At 41.1% G+C, this 18,486-nt stretch overlaps 1 protein-coding gene across 3 annotated transcripts in view; it reads right to left on the bottom strand.

The window, feature by feature from the left end:
- chd9 (chromodomain helicase DNA binding protein 9) overlaps positions 1 to 18,486 on the bottom strand; it is a 202,567-nt gene that overhangs the window by 49,731 nt on the left and 134,350 nt on the right. For all 3 annotated transcript variants that reach the window (XM_084337361.1, XM_084337363.1, XM_084337362.1), the window contains exons 16-17: positions 6,810 to 7,005; positions 4,341 to 4,553 (exon numbers count right to left, since the gene is read on the bottom strand). In XM_084337361.1, coding sequence (XP_084193487.1) covers positions 4,341 to 4,553; positions 6,810 to 7,005 — 409 coding nt within the window. The remainder of the gene's footprint in view (positions 1 to 4,340; positions 4,554 to 6,809; positions 7,006 to 18,486) is intronic.

Below are 18,486 nucleotides of genomic sequence, written 5' to 3'. Positions count from 1 at the left end.
TTTGGCGGCCTTGGTAATAGAGTTTGACATCCCTGGTCAAGAGGCTCATCATTCTGTCTTCATCTTCTCCCTATGCTCTGACAGCAGGTGCTGCTAGTGTTGCCCACTTGAGAGTAATTCCATTACTCTACTGTCACTCTGCTGGCAGGCCAGTGCACGAGCACCAGTGATGAAGAAAAGTCACCCAATTAAATATCAGGGTTTATTTAAAAAAATAATTATACAGTATGATCAGCTCTGAGCAGTGTTAATTTCGTCAGCTTATTTTTTGTCATGTGTCAAATGCTCTTTTTTCGTTTATCATATTTAGTCATCTTTATCTGTCTCTTTATCTGTCACCTTTATCTGTCTCTACGTAGACAAACGAGGCAATTCTGAATGGCTTAGTTCACTGGGGGAGGATATTGTATCAACTGAACTGGAGGAATGGGACTGAATGAGAATTTCACATCTAGTCAGTGTTGGTACAACCCCACATTGCTAGAAAACAATGCTAACCACTGGAAAAGGCCATTTATAAGATAGTTCCCCTTTAACTCTTTAATTGCCAGACCCGAGATATCTCGGGTTAACTCGCCATGTGTTGGCTGCCAGAGATTACCAAAGTGCAATACCGGCCACATCCTGCCAGATGGCAGTGTCGCGCATACTTTGAAACCTTATCTAACTCTGTGTTACACTCAAATGTCACCGGGCACTATATTTAGACTGAGCCGAGTAAGTCGCTTCATCCGAACACTTGGAAACGCATCTGGCACTCTGGATCCATAAGTTGTGCCAAATTATGTCCGGGACCATACAGGCACCAATACTCGAAATCGCGATCACACAATTGGAATATTCTTTTTGGAACTCCACCAACCACAGGTAAGGACTATCTGACATCAATGTCAGCTTGATCCAACAATGTTTTAATACCGATCCAGCTGATCAGCGTTTTTAGTGTTCAATACGAATGCCGTTATTGGCAATCAAAGCATCAGAAATGACCCCCCCCCCCTTTTCATGCATTCATGATGAAACATAATACCTATTATATACATTTGATTTGTAAATAGTAGCATGTCCAGGCAAGAAACGCCAACGATTATAGTATAATTCACGTTGCGCCCTATTACTCGCTCGAGAGACCAGCGAGAGGCGGAGACCATGGCAAACTACTTTTGCAGAGAGATACCTACCATATACACAACCTGCAGACTATGGCCCCTCTTGGACTGAATGAAGAGTTTGACATTAAACCCTTCCTGTAAATACACACATTCTGTCTGGTTCTGTTTTTTAATACATTTTTCTGTTTTTTAAGTTTTCTTATTATATATATTTTTCTCTATTTTGCATGTGAAGGTGTGTTACATCTAACTACCGTACTACTGTCATTGTAACTATGTACCGTATGTTCTGGCACTTGAGCTGCAGTATGTTTTGTAAATGTGTAGCCTATAGGCTAATTGATTTGAACCTTGACCTGGTTCAACCTTGACCCCTAATATGTATGTATATATACCCCACCCCTTTTCACATGTTGGTGACACTTGAAAAAGGCCACAGGCCGAAACGTTGTGTTCAAGTATATTAAACTTGGGAACACTGCAGACGGTGTGTTGACTTTATTCCACAACATTACAGATCTATTTTGAGTCAAGCACCCGTGACTATACTTTGGATGTGCGTGAGTCTTTTCTACTACTATTACTCGCTTTATCCCGGATCACTCTGAAATTATACTTATATTCACCACGGGATAACGCGTGAACGTATGCATGAATTTTTTTTCTCTTTTTTGCATCTTGGACGGAAGAAAGTCAGTGTCAAATGACCATAGTATTGTCCCCATAGCTATAATATAAAATATAGATATAGCTCTACAAACAGGGTGACGCACTCCTATCTTTAAAGCGTGGCATAGCTACAACGGGACCCGGCTAATGGCTGGGGCTGAATGAGTTAAAGGTTGGGTAAGAAGGCGATTTTTTTATTTAAATTTATTTTTACCAATATATTATGTTTCTATTAGTTATTCACCCACAAGTTTGTAAGATCAGCAATTCTAGGCTAAACTGATCCTGGACTTGGAGAACAAAGCTAAAAATCGAAGGCTGGGCCTTGAGTTTTTGTTATAAAACACTAGCATTAGTAATAAATAAATAAAACATGAATTTGGCACAATGCTTAATGATGTTAGAGATAGTAACCTTAATGGATTTGCGAGTTGGATTCACCGCTCTATCATACAGCTATTTCTAGTCACTCAGTAGATCATAAGAGCAGGCTGTGCAATGTGAGCAAAGTTATTATTTTGTGTTTAATTGGTGAGATTGGGTTTGTTAATAGCTGGCTCCATTGTATTGGCAACTGGTCGATTGGTCAACAAGCACACAGTCTAACTTATAGCTGGAAATTCCAACTTTGTTATTTCTGAGGGCATCTTCTTATTTTTTCTTCATTAGGCCCAATACAACTTTTAACAGTCTTTAGTAATATCAGTGGCGGCTCTACCACTAGGGGCGCTCGGGCGCCGCCCCCCCTCAGCTCCTACCCTGGTTATATGAGAGAACAAGACAAATAAGTTTTTAGTTTTTTTGTTTTATAGCCCTATAAATAATATAAACATGTTTAAAATTAATAATATTTACTCATTTTAAGTATGTTTGTATTTCCAATGCACAATATAACGTTATTATCTAAATTAAAAAAACATCGTTTTCATGGGCAGGAAGTGACGTTTTTTTTTATTTTTTTTGTATTTCTCGCCCGGGCAAGAAGCGATAGCGCTCTGCGTGCGCGTCACAGTTTGATCGCTGTCTCCGTCACAGCCAATCAGTGCATACGGCGTTGTGCGTTGAAATATGACTATTATGTTGGAAGAGCAGAATCCGAGCGCGATTTGAAGCGGTCTAGGCAGCCGCGTGAACTTCCGTGAAGAATTTTCCATAGCCGCATTTCGTGGAGACGCTCGCTGATTGGCCGACGCGATGCCAGTTTTTTTCCATAGCCGCATTTCTCGGGTTGGCTTACAGAACAGCAGTTCAGTCGACTCGTCAACAACAACAGCAACTACACTGAGCTTAGGCACTCTTTCAAAGTTGGTTAAGGTTAGAGTTTGTCTTAGAGCATGGCGATAGAACGCCAGGTAGTTTGCAGGCTGTTCGAGGCAGAAATGGACAAAGACACAGCTCTTCACTCACACAGCTTGCAAGCTATAATATGGATGCAGTGTGGAGGGACATGTATGGACAATGGATGGACATCAACACAGGCTGGATGGACAATGCCATGGAGTGGATATACTTTATCAACAACAACAAGCCAACAACAAGGTAGATTAGCGATCTTAACTCTAGTTTAATACATGATACGTTGTCTACTGATGCCGCATAACGTTGTAACGTTACAGCTACTGCTAGCTGTTAGCTCCGTTAGCCGGCCACTTTTATAATTACTGCATGGAAACGGAGTAACGTTAACGTTTAAACGTTATGTCGAGGTCATACAATACTACAGTCGACATAAGGTTAACGTTACCCCGTTTCCATGAAGTGTTTAAATAGCAGCAATCTTGTTGAAAATGTAACTTTACTAGTAAAATGCTCTCTCTCTCTCGCTCTCTCTCTAATTTCGCTGCATGTGGGACATAACCACTCAGACAATGAATGGTAACTTGCTTAAAATAACGAGCTTTACAAATGTGTTTATTATTGAATGGATCTGACATCATCTGAGAGAGAGTGAGAGAGCGAGAGAGAGAGAGAGAGCTGTGCGTGTTTGTGTTGCTGCTGATGCATAATGAATGAATGGTGAGTTGTTTAAAATGACAACATACATGTGTTAATTATTTGATTTGATTGATCCGAGAGACAGAGAGAGATTGCTCCAGAGCATCTCAGAGCATTACATTTTCAACTCGACCTATTAACGAGAACTGCGACCTACAAGGCACCAGCGTCAGCGGCCGCTACTGAGTAATATTTTTCTCTAATCTCAATCTAATTTTCATCTTTCTTACCTTTTGTGAGAATCAGAATATTACCATAGATTGGAGGAATTTGAATAATGGCTGGTCTATAAATTATAAGTTAACCTACTTTAGGATGAAATATGTTTGCGGATGGTTTTGGGAACACAGTGGAAAAAGTCAGTTTCAAGCCATGATAAAATGAGTAGTTATGCAGGTATCTGGACAGCTATATTTCACTAAGTATATTTCCACCATACTTTTCCAGAATTGTGTACTTCTCAGTTTCCAAGACTTGGAAATTATATTAAAAAAAAAATTATAAAAAACTTTCCAGACCTATGTACAAACAGTTTTTTTTTTTAATGTATTTTTGAAGACTCACCCCTCCCCCCGCTGTTCCTCCTCCTCCTGCTACTGCTCCTCCTGCTCCCCCCAGGCTGTTATCTCGGCCGCTCATGCTCTGCAGCACCGCCTTGTCCAGTCCCAGCTTCAGACTGGCACGGTCGAACATCTCCCGCTCGTACGAGTTCCTTGTGATCAGCCGGTACACCTTCACTGCTTTGTTCTGACCAATCCTGTGGCAGCGAGCCTGGGCCTGAGAGCACAACAAAACAACTGCTTTACACACACAGTGAACCCAGCTAATGGTTATTGTTATTGTGGGTAGTTATTATGAATGTGGTTGATATGACTCTGGTCGGGCCAGTAAGACTCTACGTGGAATCAGTTGTTAGGGATCTAGGTCAACAAAGACTTATTTAGTAGATGTATTATTATAATTTATTCTTTTATTCAACAGAAAACGTTAATATCTGCAATAAAAAGATATATACATCATCTGTTTTATCTAGTAAGATAACGTTTTCAGCAGTGGCGGCTCGCCACTGGTGGCGCTATGGGCGCCGACCCACCTGTTAAATGAGAGAAGAAGAAAAAAAAAACTTTTTTGTTTTTTGTTTTATAGCCCTATAAATAATATAAACATGTTTAAAATGAATAATATTTACTCGTTTTAAGTATGTTTGTATTTCCAATGCACAATATAACGTTATTATCTAAATAAAAAAAAACAGCGTTTTCATGGGCAGGAAGTGACGTTTTTTTTTATTTTTTCGTATTTCTCGCCCGGGCAAGAAGCGATAGCGCTCTGACTGCGCGTCACAGTTTGATCGCTGTCTCCGTCACAGCCAATCAGTGCATACGGCGTTGTGCGTTGAAATATGACTATTATGTTGGAATCCGAGCGCTATTTGAAGCGGTCTAGGCAGCAAAAGTGAACTTCCGTGAAGAATTTCCATAGCCGCATTTCGCGGAGACGCTCTCTGATTGGCCGACGCGATGCCAGTTTTTTTCCATAGCCGCATTTCTCACGCCAGGAGGAGGTATCTTATCACAGCAAGTCAGCAAGTTCAGTCTACTCGTCAACAACAGCAACTACACTACTACAGTTCACAATAGAGAAGAAAAGACGCCTTCGGTTTATTCAAGGACTGAGTATTTTCATTTCGATTTATAGTTAGCTAAAGCTACCACCATGGAATTGGATAATTCTGTTAAATCCATCAAATCAACACCGTTTGAAAGACGGACAATGCAAGAAAAAAAAGACTTGAAACTACTTGGACCACACCAACCTGAGATCCGGATGGACATCAACACAGGCTGGATGGACAATGCCATGGAGTGGATATACTTTATCAACAAGCCAACAACAAGGTAGATTAGCGATCTTAACTCTAGTTTAATACATGATACGTTGTCTACTGATGCCGCATAACGTTACAGCTACTGCTAGCTGTTAGCTCCGTTAGCTTAGCTGGCCACTTAGAAGTGCATGGAACGGAGTAACGTTAACGTTTAAACGTTATGTCGAGGTCATACAATACTACAGTCGACATAAGGTTAACGTTACCCCGTTTCCATGAAGTGTTTAAATAGCAGCAATCTTGTTGAAAATGTAACTACTAAAATGCTCTCTGATGCTGCTGATGCATAATGAATGAATGGTGAGTTGTTTAAAATGACAACATACATGTGTTAATTATTTGATTTGATTGATCCGAGAGACAGAGAGATCGTCTATGTTTGAATGAATGAATGAGAACTTTATTAACAGATTGCAGAATGGGTACAATACAGTACGGCTCAATACACACAATTGTTAAGGGGATGCAGACCAGAGAAAGACGTTTGTCTTGTTTACATCAGGGTCCCAGATTTTCGATTCATATCGATAGTTTAATAGCTAGCCTTGGCTCGTTTAACAATATGCAAAATATGTGTACAGCCCTGTACTCATACTGAAGTTATTCTTGGTATATAATAGGTCTGATTGTGTAACGAATCGATTCCACGTCGCGCTGTGTGTGAGAGAGAGAAGGAGAGAGGGAGAGATCTGCCTGTGTTTGTAGACGGGCGAGTTTTGTTTCTAACTTTTCTATTTATATATTGTGTTTCAAGTTGTGAATTAGAGTCTAGACTATACTTTATTTGACTGGTTGTGTGTTGCTGTAGTAACAGCTGAGCGACTCGTTCATAAGAGCCGATTCATTGCCGTGAGCGTGAGTCGAATCACGAGTGTTGCGTGGTACTGTACTGTACAAAATATTTGGTATAGCGCCCCTAGTGGCGAAAACCCACCGGCCGCCACTGGTTTTCAGTCTGTTCACCTCACTCCAATCATTTTCATCGCAGTAAATGGGATTGTCAAGTGGAGATTTTTATTTATTTTAATCTAAAATATAGATACTTTCGATACGTATCTATATTATGGATATAATATCGGCCTATTGCTGTGTCGATTTCCAACCCCCACCCCATGTCATTGTATAGGTGTGTGTGTGTGTGTTACCTGCAGGTCGTTCTGAGGGTTCCAGTCAGAGTCGAATATGATGCAGGTGTCGGCGGCGGTGAGGTTGATGCCCAGGCCTCCTGCACGGGTGCACAGCAGGAAGACGAAGCGGTCCGAGTCCGGCTTACTGAAGCGGTCGATGGCCGCCTGCCGCAGGTTCCCCCGGACACGCCCGTCTATCCGCTCGTACAGGTACCTGCAACACGAGACCAGCAGCAATGATAAGCCCCACAGCACAAAAACAACATCCAAGACAAGTCTTTTTCAGTCACGTTGACTCCCAGGCACACTTTGAGAGATCTTGGAGAGATAATAGGGCTGAAGGATTTGGGAGGTGAGTCATATCTGCTTTTCACAGATATTTCAATTGCGATATGATTCATGATATTAGAGCGAAAGAAAATGTTTGCTTCATAATTTTCTTTTTCATTGAAAAAAGTTTAAAATAATCATGAGGTTATTTTTGTGGTGGTCTCTACTGTGAGGTCTCTGACATCTGTAGATTATGATTTGTGGGCCAGGGCTTCTCTGCAGTACCACAATAATACATTTAGAATGGTATTTTGATACACATGTCCCTTTATCAAATATTGCAGCCTCTCTGTGATTTGGATATTGCATTGGGATATAATTGTGATTTTGACAACATTTTGATCATTTGTTATTATTGATCTGCTCCTAATATCAAGCTTGCTTTCAAGGGTACACAGGAATAGGTAGTAGAAAAGACTACCTCCCAAGTGTAGTCACGGGTGCTAGACTCAAAATAGATCTGTAATGTTGTGGAATAAAGTCAGCACACCGTCTGCAGTGTTCCCAAGTTTAATATACTTGAACACAACGTTTCGGCCTGTGGCCTTTTTCAAGTGTCACCAACATGTGAAAAGGGGTGGGGTATATATACATACATATTAGGGGTCAAGGTTGAACCAGGTCAAGGTTCAAATCAATTCTGTGTTTTTTTAATACATTTTTCTGTTTTTTAAGTTTTCTTATTATATATATTTTCTCTATTTTGGCATGTGAAGGTGTGTCACATTTAACTACTAAACTACCGTACTACTGTCATTGTTACTATGTACCGTATGTTCTGGCACTTGAGCTGCAATATGGTCTGTAAATGTGTAGCCTATAGGCTAATTGATTTGAACTTTGACCTGGTGTAACGGGGAAGTCCGTGGGTATGTCCACAGTCACTGAAACAGGTGTGTTGACGGGTGACTGTGGCAGTGCGGGCTGGTAAATTAAACTCACTTCCCCATAACAAGGTTAATAGACGCATAGGTACGGTAGTTAGGAGTGGATCCACTTCTTAGTGCAGCGGTCTGTGTCGTCGCCCGCGGACGCGGGAGCCCCCTGTTCGACTCCCCCTCGGGACATTCTCATTTAACATTTAACATCAAACACAACGCAGACCCAGTATGATCCGTCACACTGGCTCAACCTTGACCCTTAATTTGTATATGTATATATACTCCACCCCTTTTCACATGTCGGTGACACTTGAAAAAGGCCACAGGCCGAAACGTTGTGTTCAAGTACATTAAAACTTGGGAACACTATACACAGGAATAGGGCCATTTTTAAGTGCTACCAACAATACAATATTCTGAATGAATCTATCAGACATACATATGTTCAATGTTCCTAGACACTGTTTAAATGAAGTACGACAGCAGAACAGTCAAAATCAACATTTTGAAACCGCATTAATTTGCAAATGAGCAATTGGAGCATGCGACTTAAAAATTATTATCACGCATGGAAAACTGGTTTAGGTGTATAACAGTTTGAAATGTTCTGTTCTGTTGCTTTCTATCAGCTGGTGTCTACTATTGACTGAGCCAAGTTGTACTATAGACAGACTCCTATCCCATACAATATCAGATAGATTAATACAGAGTTCCTCCTGCCATTGTTCTTTAATCTTCTCAGTAGAGGCCATATTACAGTTGTCAAACAGACATACAGTACAAACCTAGAGATGAGGTGCTTTGAGTGGGGAGGGCTCAGCAATATATCAAAGAAAGAATGTTCAATTGGGAGTAGGCTTGGGCGGTATAATTTTTTTCATACCGTCATAACCTGATGACCTAATACCCCGGTATATGGTATATGACGGTATGACTTTCATTTTCATCAGCGGGGGGGGGGTGGCAACCCGTGTTACCAAGTAAACAAATCACGGAGATGGCCAGTTAGCCCGCGGCATCCAGTACTACTATCGTTAGCTCTCAGAATGGTAGCCAGAAGCCCGCAGCATCCAGCGGCGGAGCTAACAATATACTCGTTATTATCACCATACATAACGCTTGCTTATATTTGAAACACGTTGAGATTAGGGCCGTTCTTTCAACCTGAAAGTGCACTTTCTTCAACCTCGAAGTAAACAAATCACAGAAGGTAGCCAGTAGCCACTGAATGAATGAATGAATGAAAACTTTATTTAACAGATTGCAGAATGGGTACAATACAGTACGGCTCAATACATACAATTGTTAAGGGGATGCAGACCTGAGAAAGACGTTTGTCTTGTTTCCATCAGGGTCCCCCATTTTCAATTCATATAGACATTTATGACATACACAACATACATGACATTTATGGCATAGGGACATATAGGTATTTAGTACTGATACATGTGTGACATAAACAGTATTCAAATATACAGTACTGTTACCCCTAGATCCTGACAGAGTATATACATATGATGGGGAGGGGACTGTACATTAGGAGGGGGTGGGTGGGTGGGAGAGAAATATACATACGGCGGGGAGGGAATATATACATGCGGTGGGGAGGAGACTGTCTATTAGGAGGTGGTGGGGGTTTTGGGCATTTACGGTGGCCAGTTTCGAATTGCAGCCTCCCGTAGGTGCTCTTTAAGAGCGGTTTTGAATGTGGGCAGGGATTCACATTCCTTTACAGCTTTGGGTAGGGCATTCCACATTGTTGTGGCATAATTGCGAAACGTGTTTAGTCCCTTGTTTGAGCCGAATCTGGGTTTAACATGATTTGTTGAGCTTCCTCTGGTGTAGTGGTTGTGGTATTCACTGACCTTTGGGAAGTATTTTGACATGTACTGTACATGGGCACCCCGGTCGTATAGTGTATCTTGTAGACCAGGCCCATTGCAAGTTGCTGTACTCTGAGTGGGCAGGGGTGAGGTGGGTTCTGGGGTTCAGGTCAAGTAGTAGTCTGACCAGTTTGTTTTGTGATGTTTGTAATTTTGTTTTAAGCGCCTTTGAGGTGCTTTGGTACCATGAGGTGCACGCATAGTCATAGTACCCTTGAATGAGTGCTCCTGCCAGAGTCTTCAGGGTATTCTTGTTTACCAGAGAGGAGATCCGGTACAAGAATCTAGTTCGTTGGTTGACTTTTTTTATTACATTGGATGCCATTTTGTCACAGGAAAGATTTGCCTCTAGGATGGAACCCAGGTAGGTAATTTCGTCTTTCCTTGTGACAATATTGTCACCCACTGTAACTGAGAAGCCGTCGGTCTTGCTGAGTTTGTTATTTGAACCGAAGAGAATGGACTCTGTTTTGCCCATGTGTAATGATAGTTTGTTATCAGCGAGCCATATGCAGATTTTGCCTAGTTCCGAGCTGAGGGTTTTTTCAACCTGCAACTTGTTCTTGTCAGAGACCAGCAGGGCTGAGTCGTCCGCAAACAGGAACAAGTTGCAGTCACAGGCTGACGACATGTCATTTGCATAAATTAGGAAGAGTAGCGGTCCTAGTATGCTTCCTTGTGGAACACCACAGCTCACTGTGAGGGGGGGGGGTAGAGTACCGTTTACCTCTACCATCTGTTCTCTCCCCTCCAGGTAGGATTGCATCCAGCTCACTGATAAGCTATCAAAACCAATTGCTTTTAGCTTGTCCATCAGAATGGAGTGATTGACAGTGTCGAAGGCCAGCATGACCATGCCGCAGTATTTGCCCGCGTCCACCTCTTGTTTGATGTGGTCGTTCAAATAGAGGAGGCATGTGTCAGTGGAGTGGGACGTTCTGAAGCCAGATTGGAATTCGTAGATTCGATTTTTTTCCGCCAGGTACTTTTCGACCTGTTCGTAGACTATTTTCTCCATGACTTTCGAGATGGAGGTAAGAATAGAAACAGGGCGGTAGCCTGCCGGCACCATCCAGGTATCGACGTGAGCTAACGGTAGCTAGTTAGCCTCGTATCAACGTGAGCCAGTTGCATTATGATTAAAAAATGTCAACACTCACTCACCCCGTTTTATATTACATTCCCAAAGAAGTGCCTCCGTCTCTCGTAGTCTCGTTGTGCTGAATGAAGTCACTGGCGACTCGTGGCGGCGAGGGTTTTGCTTAAATCCGAAGAGACTCCAGTCCTTTAATTGTCCAAATGCGACAGTGTGTGCAAGTTTAGCTCGTTTGACAAAACGTTAGCCATCTGTGGTCAGGGAGCTCATCGTGGGCTGGAGTGACGGTGGTTAACTTCGACGCTTCATCGTTCAATTGTAACGTATAATTATTATTGCTTAAGCTTTAGCCGTCTGCTCAGAGATAGAGGAAATGCATACAGGTTACTGAGGTTAGTGTGATGCACCTCTGTGTTCTCCTCACGTGACTCACAATGGCCAATCAATCATTAGGAAACTGCCCTCTGCTGGCCGTGCTGTGTGTGTGCAGTCCCCGTCGAAACTCCGTTTCAGTGTAAATATAAACTGAAACCCAACTGATTTTGACGGTACCGTCGGATACTGTAATACCGTCATACCGCCCAAGCCTAATTGGGAGCTCTTCGAAAGCCTGAACTTTGGATCTAACATAATTTCTGACTTGTAAAAATCTGAGCCAGTTGGTGCCGGGCAACTCAAACTTCCTCTTTAGTAGATCGTAGGGCTGGGCGATTCATCGATATTATCGATTAATTCGCTATTAATGATTTAGGACGATTTTGAAAAAGTTATTGATTAAAAGAAATATATATATATATTTTTAAGAGTCACCTTTTATTTTTACAAAAAGTGATGTTTGGTGAAAGTTCGATTTGCACTTTATTAATCCCAATAGGGAAATTCATTCTTGTTTGATGATCAAGAGGCACCTTTTATTTGTTTTAAGTGAAGTATGGTGAAAAAGCTAGTTATTGCACTATTAATCCCAATAGGGACATTCATCTTTGTTTGATCAAGAGTAACCTTTTATATATATTATAATTTTTTTAAGTGAAGATTGGTTAAAGTTAGGTTTGCACAATCCCAATAGGGACATTCATCTTGGTTTGATTTTTTGTGCCAAATAAAAACAAAGTAATTTTTTTTGCTCTCAAGAGAAAAAAATCAATTAAAATCGTAAATCGGATTTAAAAAAAAATAATCAGGGATTTTATTTTTAGGCCATATCGCCCAGCCCTAGTAGATCGAAGGATGCAAAGTGACCGTCTATGTATAAGTCCTTAATGGAAGCTAGCCCCTTCCCACTCCAGGCAAGGTAACCCCTGTCTGTCCATGGAGCCAAAAAAGAGTGATTAAAACAGATTGGTGCATGGATAGAAACATCTGGTAGGCTCAAAGCACCCCTGATTTGATTTAAAATTCTGACAGAGTTTTCCACGACAACTTAGTTTCAAGCTTCTTAAGATCTCGGTTCTGTTGCTTTCTATAACGACACCTTTGAAACCTACTCAAGCTGACATTAACCTTTATAACAGTACCCTCTGTTCCTATGAACCTTTATAACAGTACGTTCTGTTCCTATGAACCTTCATAACAGTACGTTCTGTTCCTATGAACCTTTATAACAGTACCCTCTGTTCCTATGAACCTTCATAACAGTACTCTGTTCCCAATAACATTTATAACAGTATGCTCTGTTCCAATGAACCTTTATAATATTATGCTCTGTTCCTATGGACATTTATAACAGTACTCTCTGTTCCAATTAACCTTTATAACAGTACACTCTGTTCCTACGAACCTTCATAACAGTACTATGTTCCTATGAACCTTCATAACAGTACTCTCTGTTCCTATGAAACTTCATAACAGTACTATGTTCCTATGAACCTTTATAACAGTACTCTGTTCCTATGAACCTTCATAACAGTACTATGTTCCTATGAACCTTTAAAACAGTACTATGTTCCTATGAACCTTCATAACAGTACTATGTTCCTATGAACCTTTATAACAGCACTATGTTCCTATGAACCTTTAAAACAGTACTCTGTTCCTATGAACCTTCATAACAGTACTATGTTCCTATGAACCTTTATAACAGTACACTCTGTTCCTATGAACCTTTAAAACAGTACTATGTTCCTATGAACCTTTATAACAGTACTCTCTGTTCCTATGAACCTTTATAACAGTACACTCTGTTCCTATGAAACTTTATAACAGTACACTCTGTTCCTATGAACCTTCATAACAGTACACTCTGTTCCCTTTATAACAGTACACTCTGTTCCTATGAACCTTCATAACAGTACACTCTGTTCCTATGAACCTTTATAACAGTACTCTGTTCCTATGAACCTTTATAACAGTACTATGTTCCTATGAACCTTTATAACAGTACTCTCTGTTCCTATGAACCTTTAAAACAGTACTATGTTCCTATGAACCTTTATAACAGTACACTCTGTTCCTATGAACCTTTATAACAGTACACTCTGTTCCTATGAACCTTTAAAACAGTACACTCTGTTCCTATGAACCTTTATAACAGCACACTCTGTTCCTATGAACCTTTATAACAGTACACTCTGTTCCTATGAACCTTTAAAACAGTACACTCTGTTCCTATGAACCTCCATAACAGTACACTCTGTTCTTATGAACCTTTATAACAGTACTATATTCCTATGAACCTTCATAATAGTACTATGTTCCTATGAACCTTTAAAATGGTACACTCTGTTCCTATGAACCTTTATAACAGTACACTCTGTTCCTATGAACCTTTATAACAGTACTATGTTCCTATGAACCTTCATAACAGTACTATGTTCCTATGCACATTTATAACAGTACACTGTGTTCCTATGAACCTTCATAACAGTACTATGTTCCTATGAACCTTCATAACAGTACTATGTTCCTATGAACCTTCATAACAGTACTATGTTCCTATGAACCTTTATAACAGTACACTCTGTTCCTATGAACCTCCATAACAGTACTATGTTCCTATGAACCTTTATAACAGTACACTCTGTTCCTATGAACCTTTATAACAGTACTCTCTGTTCCTATGAACCTTCATAACAGTACTATGTTCCTATGAACCTTTATAACAGTACACTCTGTTCCTATGAACCTTCATAACAGTACTATCTGTTCCTATGAACCTTCATAACAGTACTATGTTCCTATGAACCTTTATAACAGTACACTCTGTTCCTATGAACCTTCATAACAGTACTATGTTCATATGAACCTTTATAACAGTACACTCTGTTCCTATGAACCTTTATAACAGTACACTCTGTTCCTATGAACCTTCATAACAGTACACTCTGTTCCTATGAACCTTCATAACAGTACACTCTGTTCCTATGAACCTTCATAACAGTACACTCTGTTCCCTTTATTATTATTTTTTTTTATTGGTCTTTTTCCCCCTCCATTTTCCTCCGATTTTCTCCCATCCCAATGTTAGTCGTATGCCAATTCCCAGTCCCTTCTTGGTCGCTGCGCACTTACCCCCCACAGTCAGATCATCTGGGAGAGTGGAGGCTACCACGTGCTTCCTCCGACACACGTCCAGCCAATCACCGCTTCTTTTCACCTGGCAGCGCGGATTCTCATTGAGAGGGCGTAGCGTGTGGGAGGACCACACTATCCCCCTCAAGTCCTATCCGCGCTTAGCAGGCGCCCCAACCGAACTGTAGGAGTCGCTGTTTACAACGACCCGGACCCACCCCGCCAGCTTCTCCCACCCTCTAATACAGCCAATTGTATTAGTGCAGACGGCCAGCCAAGCTGATGACAACCCCGGAGCTGTGAGCTGGATTCGAACAGGCGAATCCAGCTCACAGCTCCGGGGTTGGTGACGAACGCAATCTCCGCTCGGCCACCTAACCGCCTCACTCTGTTCCCTTTATAACAGTACACTCTGTTCCTATGAACCTTCATAACAGTACACTCTGTTATATGAACCTTTATAACAGTACTCTGTTCCTATGAACCTTTATAACAGTACTATGTTCATATGAACCTTTATAACAGTACTCTCTGTTCCTATGAACCTTTAAAACAGTACTATGTTCCTATGAACCTTTATAACAGTACACTCTGTTCCTATGAACCTTTAAAACAGTACACTCTGTTCCTATGAACCTTTATAACAGCACACTCTGTTCCTATGAACCTTTATAACAGTACACTCTGTTCCTATGAACCTTCATAACAGTACACTCTGTTCCTATGAACCTTTATAACAGTACACTCTGTTCCTATGGACATTTATAACAGTACTATGTTCCAATGAACCTTTATAACAGTACACTCTGTTCCTATGAACCTCCATAACAGTACTATGTTCCTATGAACCTTCATAATAGTACTATGTTCCTATGAACCTTTAAAACGGTACACTCTGTTCCTATGAACCTTTATAACAGTACACTCTGTTCCTATGAACCTTTATAACAGTACTATGTTCCTATGAACCTTCATAACAGTACTATGTTCCTATGAACCTTTATAACAGTACACTCTGTTCCTATGAACCTTTATAACAGTACTCTCTGTTCCTATGAACCTTCATAACAGTACTATGTTCCTATGAACCTTTATAACAGTACACTCTGTTCCTATGAACCTTTATAACAGTACACTCTGTTCCTATGAACCTTCATAACAGTACACTCTGTTCCTATGAACCTTCATAACAGTACTATGTTCCTATGAACCTTTATACCAGTACTCTCTGTTCCTCCAACACCTTCTATCTCCTAGGCATTTTACAATTCCCCGCTTGCCGCTAGCTTTTTCCCCAGGAGTGGTGGCCTTAGCCTGGCCTTCCCCCCTTTCCCTCCCACGCTGATGTGACCCACTTCCAGGCAGGAGCAGGCCTCCCTGTGTCTGATGTGGGAGAGCCCTGAGGGGGTCTGCAACCTGCAGCTGAACCCAGGCTAAGCCCTGGGCCGCACAGACCTGCACATGTTTACACTGGTCTGAGATGTGTTATGTGTTCCCAGAGCCAAGGGGAAATAAGGATGGGATGGGGAGGGAGAGGGAGAGGGAGAGGGAGAGGGAGAGGAGAGAGAGAGAGAGAGAGAGAGAGAGAGAGAGAGAGAGAGAGAGAGAGAGAGAGAGAGAGAGAAAGATTCTTAGTTACTATAGTGACAACCTTGATTACATAACAGACATGCTGCTTTTGTATATAAGAATTTGTTCTTAATTGCTTGCCTGGGTAAATAAAGGTAACATAAAAAAATTAAAAATAAACTCTAACCTCTCCAACCTTAACTCTGTCTGCGCCAAACCCATTTCTCGGGTTTCGAATCCAACCGCTGAGCGCCATACCCCAGGGTTTAGATCCTTTGATATTTTTCCTTTGATCCCCATTCTAAACACTCGTGCAGACCTGTCTGTGTCTCCCTGGCACCACTGCCTACGTTAAAATTGCAATGCCGGTCGAATCCCGCCAGGTGGCATTATCCCCTACCTTTTTAACTAAGGCTCAAGTCTCTGGGTATCTCTCTCTCTGAGGGGGAGGGGTTCCTGCAGCCAGATGCACAAAGTGAATCAGCACACAGCAATCTGTCGGAGATCCGATCGCCTGAAAGCTATTGTTTCAAATAATTGCGATCACGATGGGATTACTGGGATTATTAATTTTGGAGTACCTTCTGACTAAGGTAAGGTCTATTCCAGGTCTATTTTACTGAACCTAAAACATGCTTTTGTATCGATCACAGCGTCGTCTTTTACCGAACCTAAAACATGCTTTTGGTAACGATACAACCCCCCCCTTGATGATTTTGTGAGGAAAAACATCTATATATGGTATATACCTTTGATTTGGAAATAATATAGGTTTCAGGTGGGCAACCCAAACGATTTGGGCATATGCATATAACACGTCATATCTTGCGATCTAGAAAAAAATTATGGATTATTTTGGAAAGGGCCGATGTTTAGCGTGGAATAGCGCACAAACTAAAGTATGTAGAAATGAACTGGTTTGTCAGTGTTGCACTATAAACAATGCCTGTCAAATTACCCATACTATTGTCTCCATAGTTATAATACAGAACACACGATTGGTGCAAATAACTCGAAAAAACAACATGATTTGGACGTATATACTATTATACAACCTGGAAATGGATCGGGCATTTCTCCATCCCATAATAGAAACAATTCTGTTCCACGCTCATCTGCCAGCGGTGCGAGGAAGCCACGGTAAGATTCAGCGTTATATTCTAACGTGTTCCATATAAACTGCTATGATGAACATATGACCCACTCTGGATGAATCATCTAACGCTGCCCACGGAATTATAAACGATCCCCCGTCCATCCGGTCATCATCAGATGACACGTAGTAACTTCTAGAACCACGTCCAGTTGACATTTTTTATCTCGCGCCGATTGCTATCAAACTGTATTTCATCATCAATATAATGCATTTGGAGCTATAAATCAAGTTCTGGAGAAAGCTGCAGAAAACGATAAAAACATACTTATACTTTAGACCATATTTTAGTATGAATATGTGAATGAAAAAGTTTAACGTTGCTACACCCTGAACAATACATATAGGACATTGAATGGGCCATAATAATGGCAATTTAGCAATAGAATTTAAAAAGTTATAGCCCTGCAAAGAAGGGGAACTTCTCCATAGACAAATAGAGCTGGCGAGGGATGGTAAATTATGAATTTAACCTATGGCGATCAAAGTGTTAATAATTTGGTCTGAGAGTTCAGCGCGTCTGCTGTTGCGCAGTTTATTACGTCGAGCACAGTTAGAAATAATTTCTCCACGGAGAAAAGCTTTAAGAGCTTCCCAAATGATGGACATAGACATGCCAGGGGTAGAATTTACCTCAATAAAAAATTTGATCTTAGTGGACAGGAACGACGAGAATGAGTCCTCAGATAGCAATAGTGGATTAAGTCTCCACGGCCTGAATGATGGACATTTGTCCGGGAAGGCTAGCTCTAAGATTATTGCTGCATGGTCTGAAATAACAATGCTATCGTAAGAGCAGGAACATACTTGAGATAGAAATGTGTTGTCGATAAACAAATAATCAATTCGAGAATATGTATGATGAACTGGTGAAAAGAAAGAGTACTGTTTGGCGGTGGGGTGAAGGAAGCGCCAGACATCTGAAATACCGTATTGCTTCAGGAAGGACACTATGGCTCTAGCAGTCTGAGATTGTGGAGCTGGATTAGATGATGATCGATCTAAGGCTGGGTTAAGAGCACAATTAAAGTCACCTCCCATAATCAGTTGATTAGAGTTCAGGTCGGGGAGTGAAGAGATAAGTTTATTGATGAAATGCGTGTCACCAAAATTGGGAGCATATACGTTGACTAGGACTACCTTTGTGGAATAGAGAGTTCCTGAAACTATAATGAATCTGCCATTAGGGTCAGAGATCACATCAGATGGAGTAAATGGTGTGTTTTTGTTAATCAGAATGGCTGTTCCTCTGGCTTTGCTCTGAAAACCAGAG

Source organism: Notolepis coatsorum (assembly GCF_963971535.1).
Source record: "Notolepis coatsorum genome assembly, chromosome: 20".
In the NCBI taxonomy this organism is placed as follows: domain Eukaryota; kingdom Metazoa; phylum Chordata; class Actinopteri; order Aulopiformes; family Paralepididae; genus Notolepis; species Notolepis coatsorum.
This window is presented reverse-complemented; position numbering and strand designations above follow the sequence as displayed.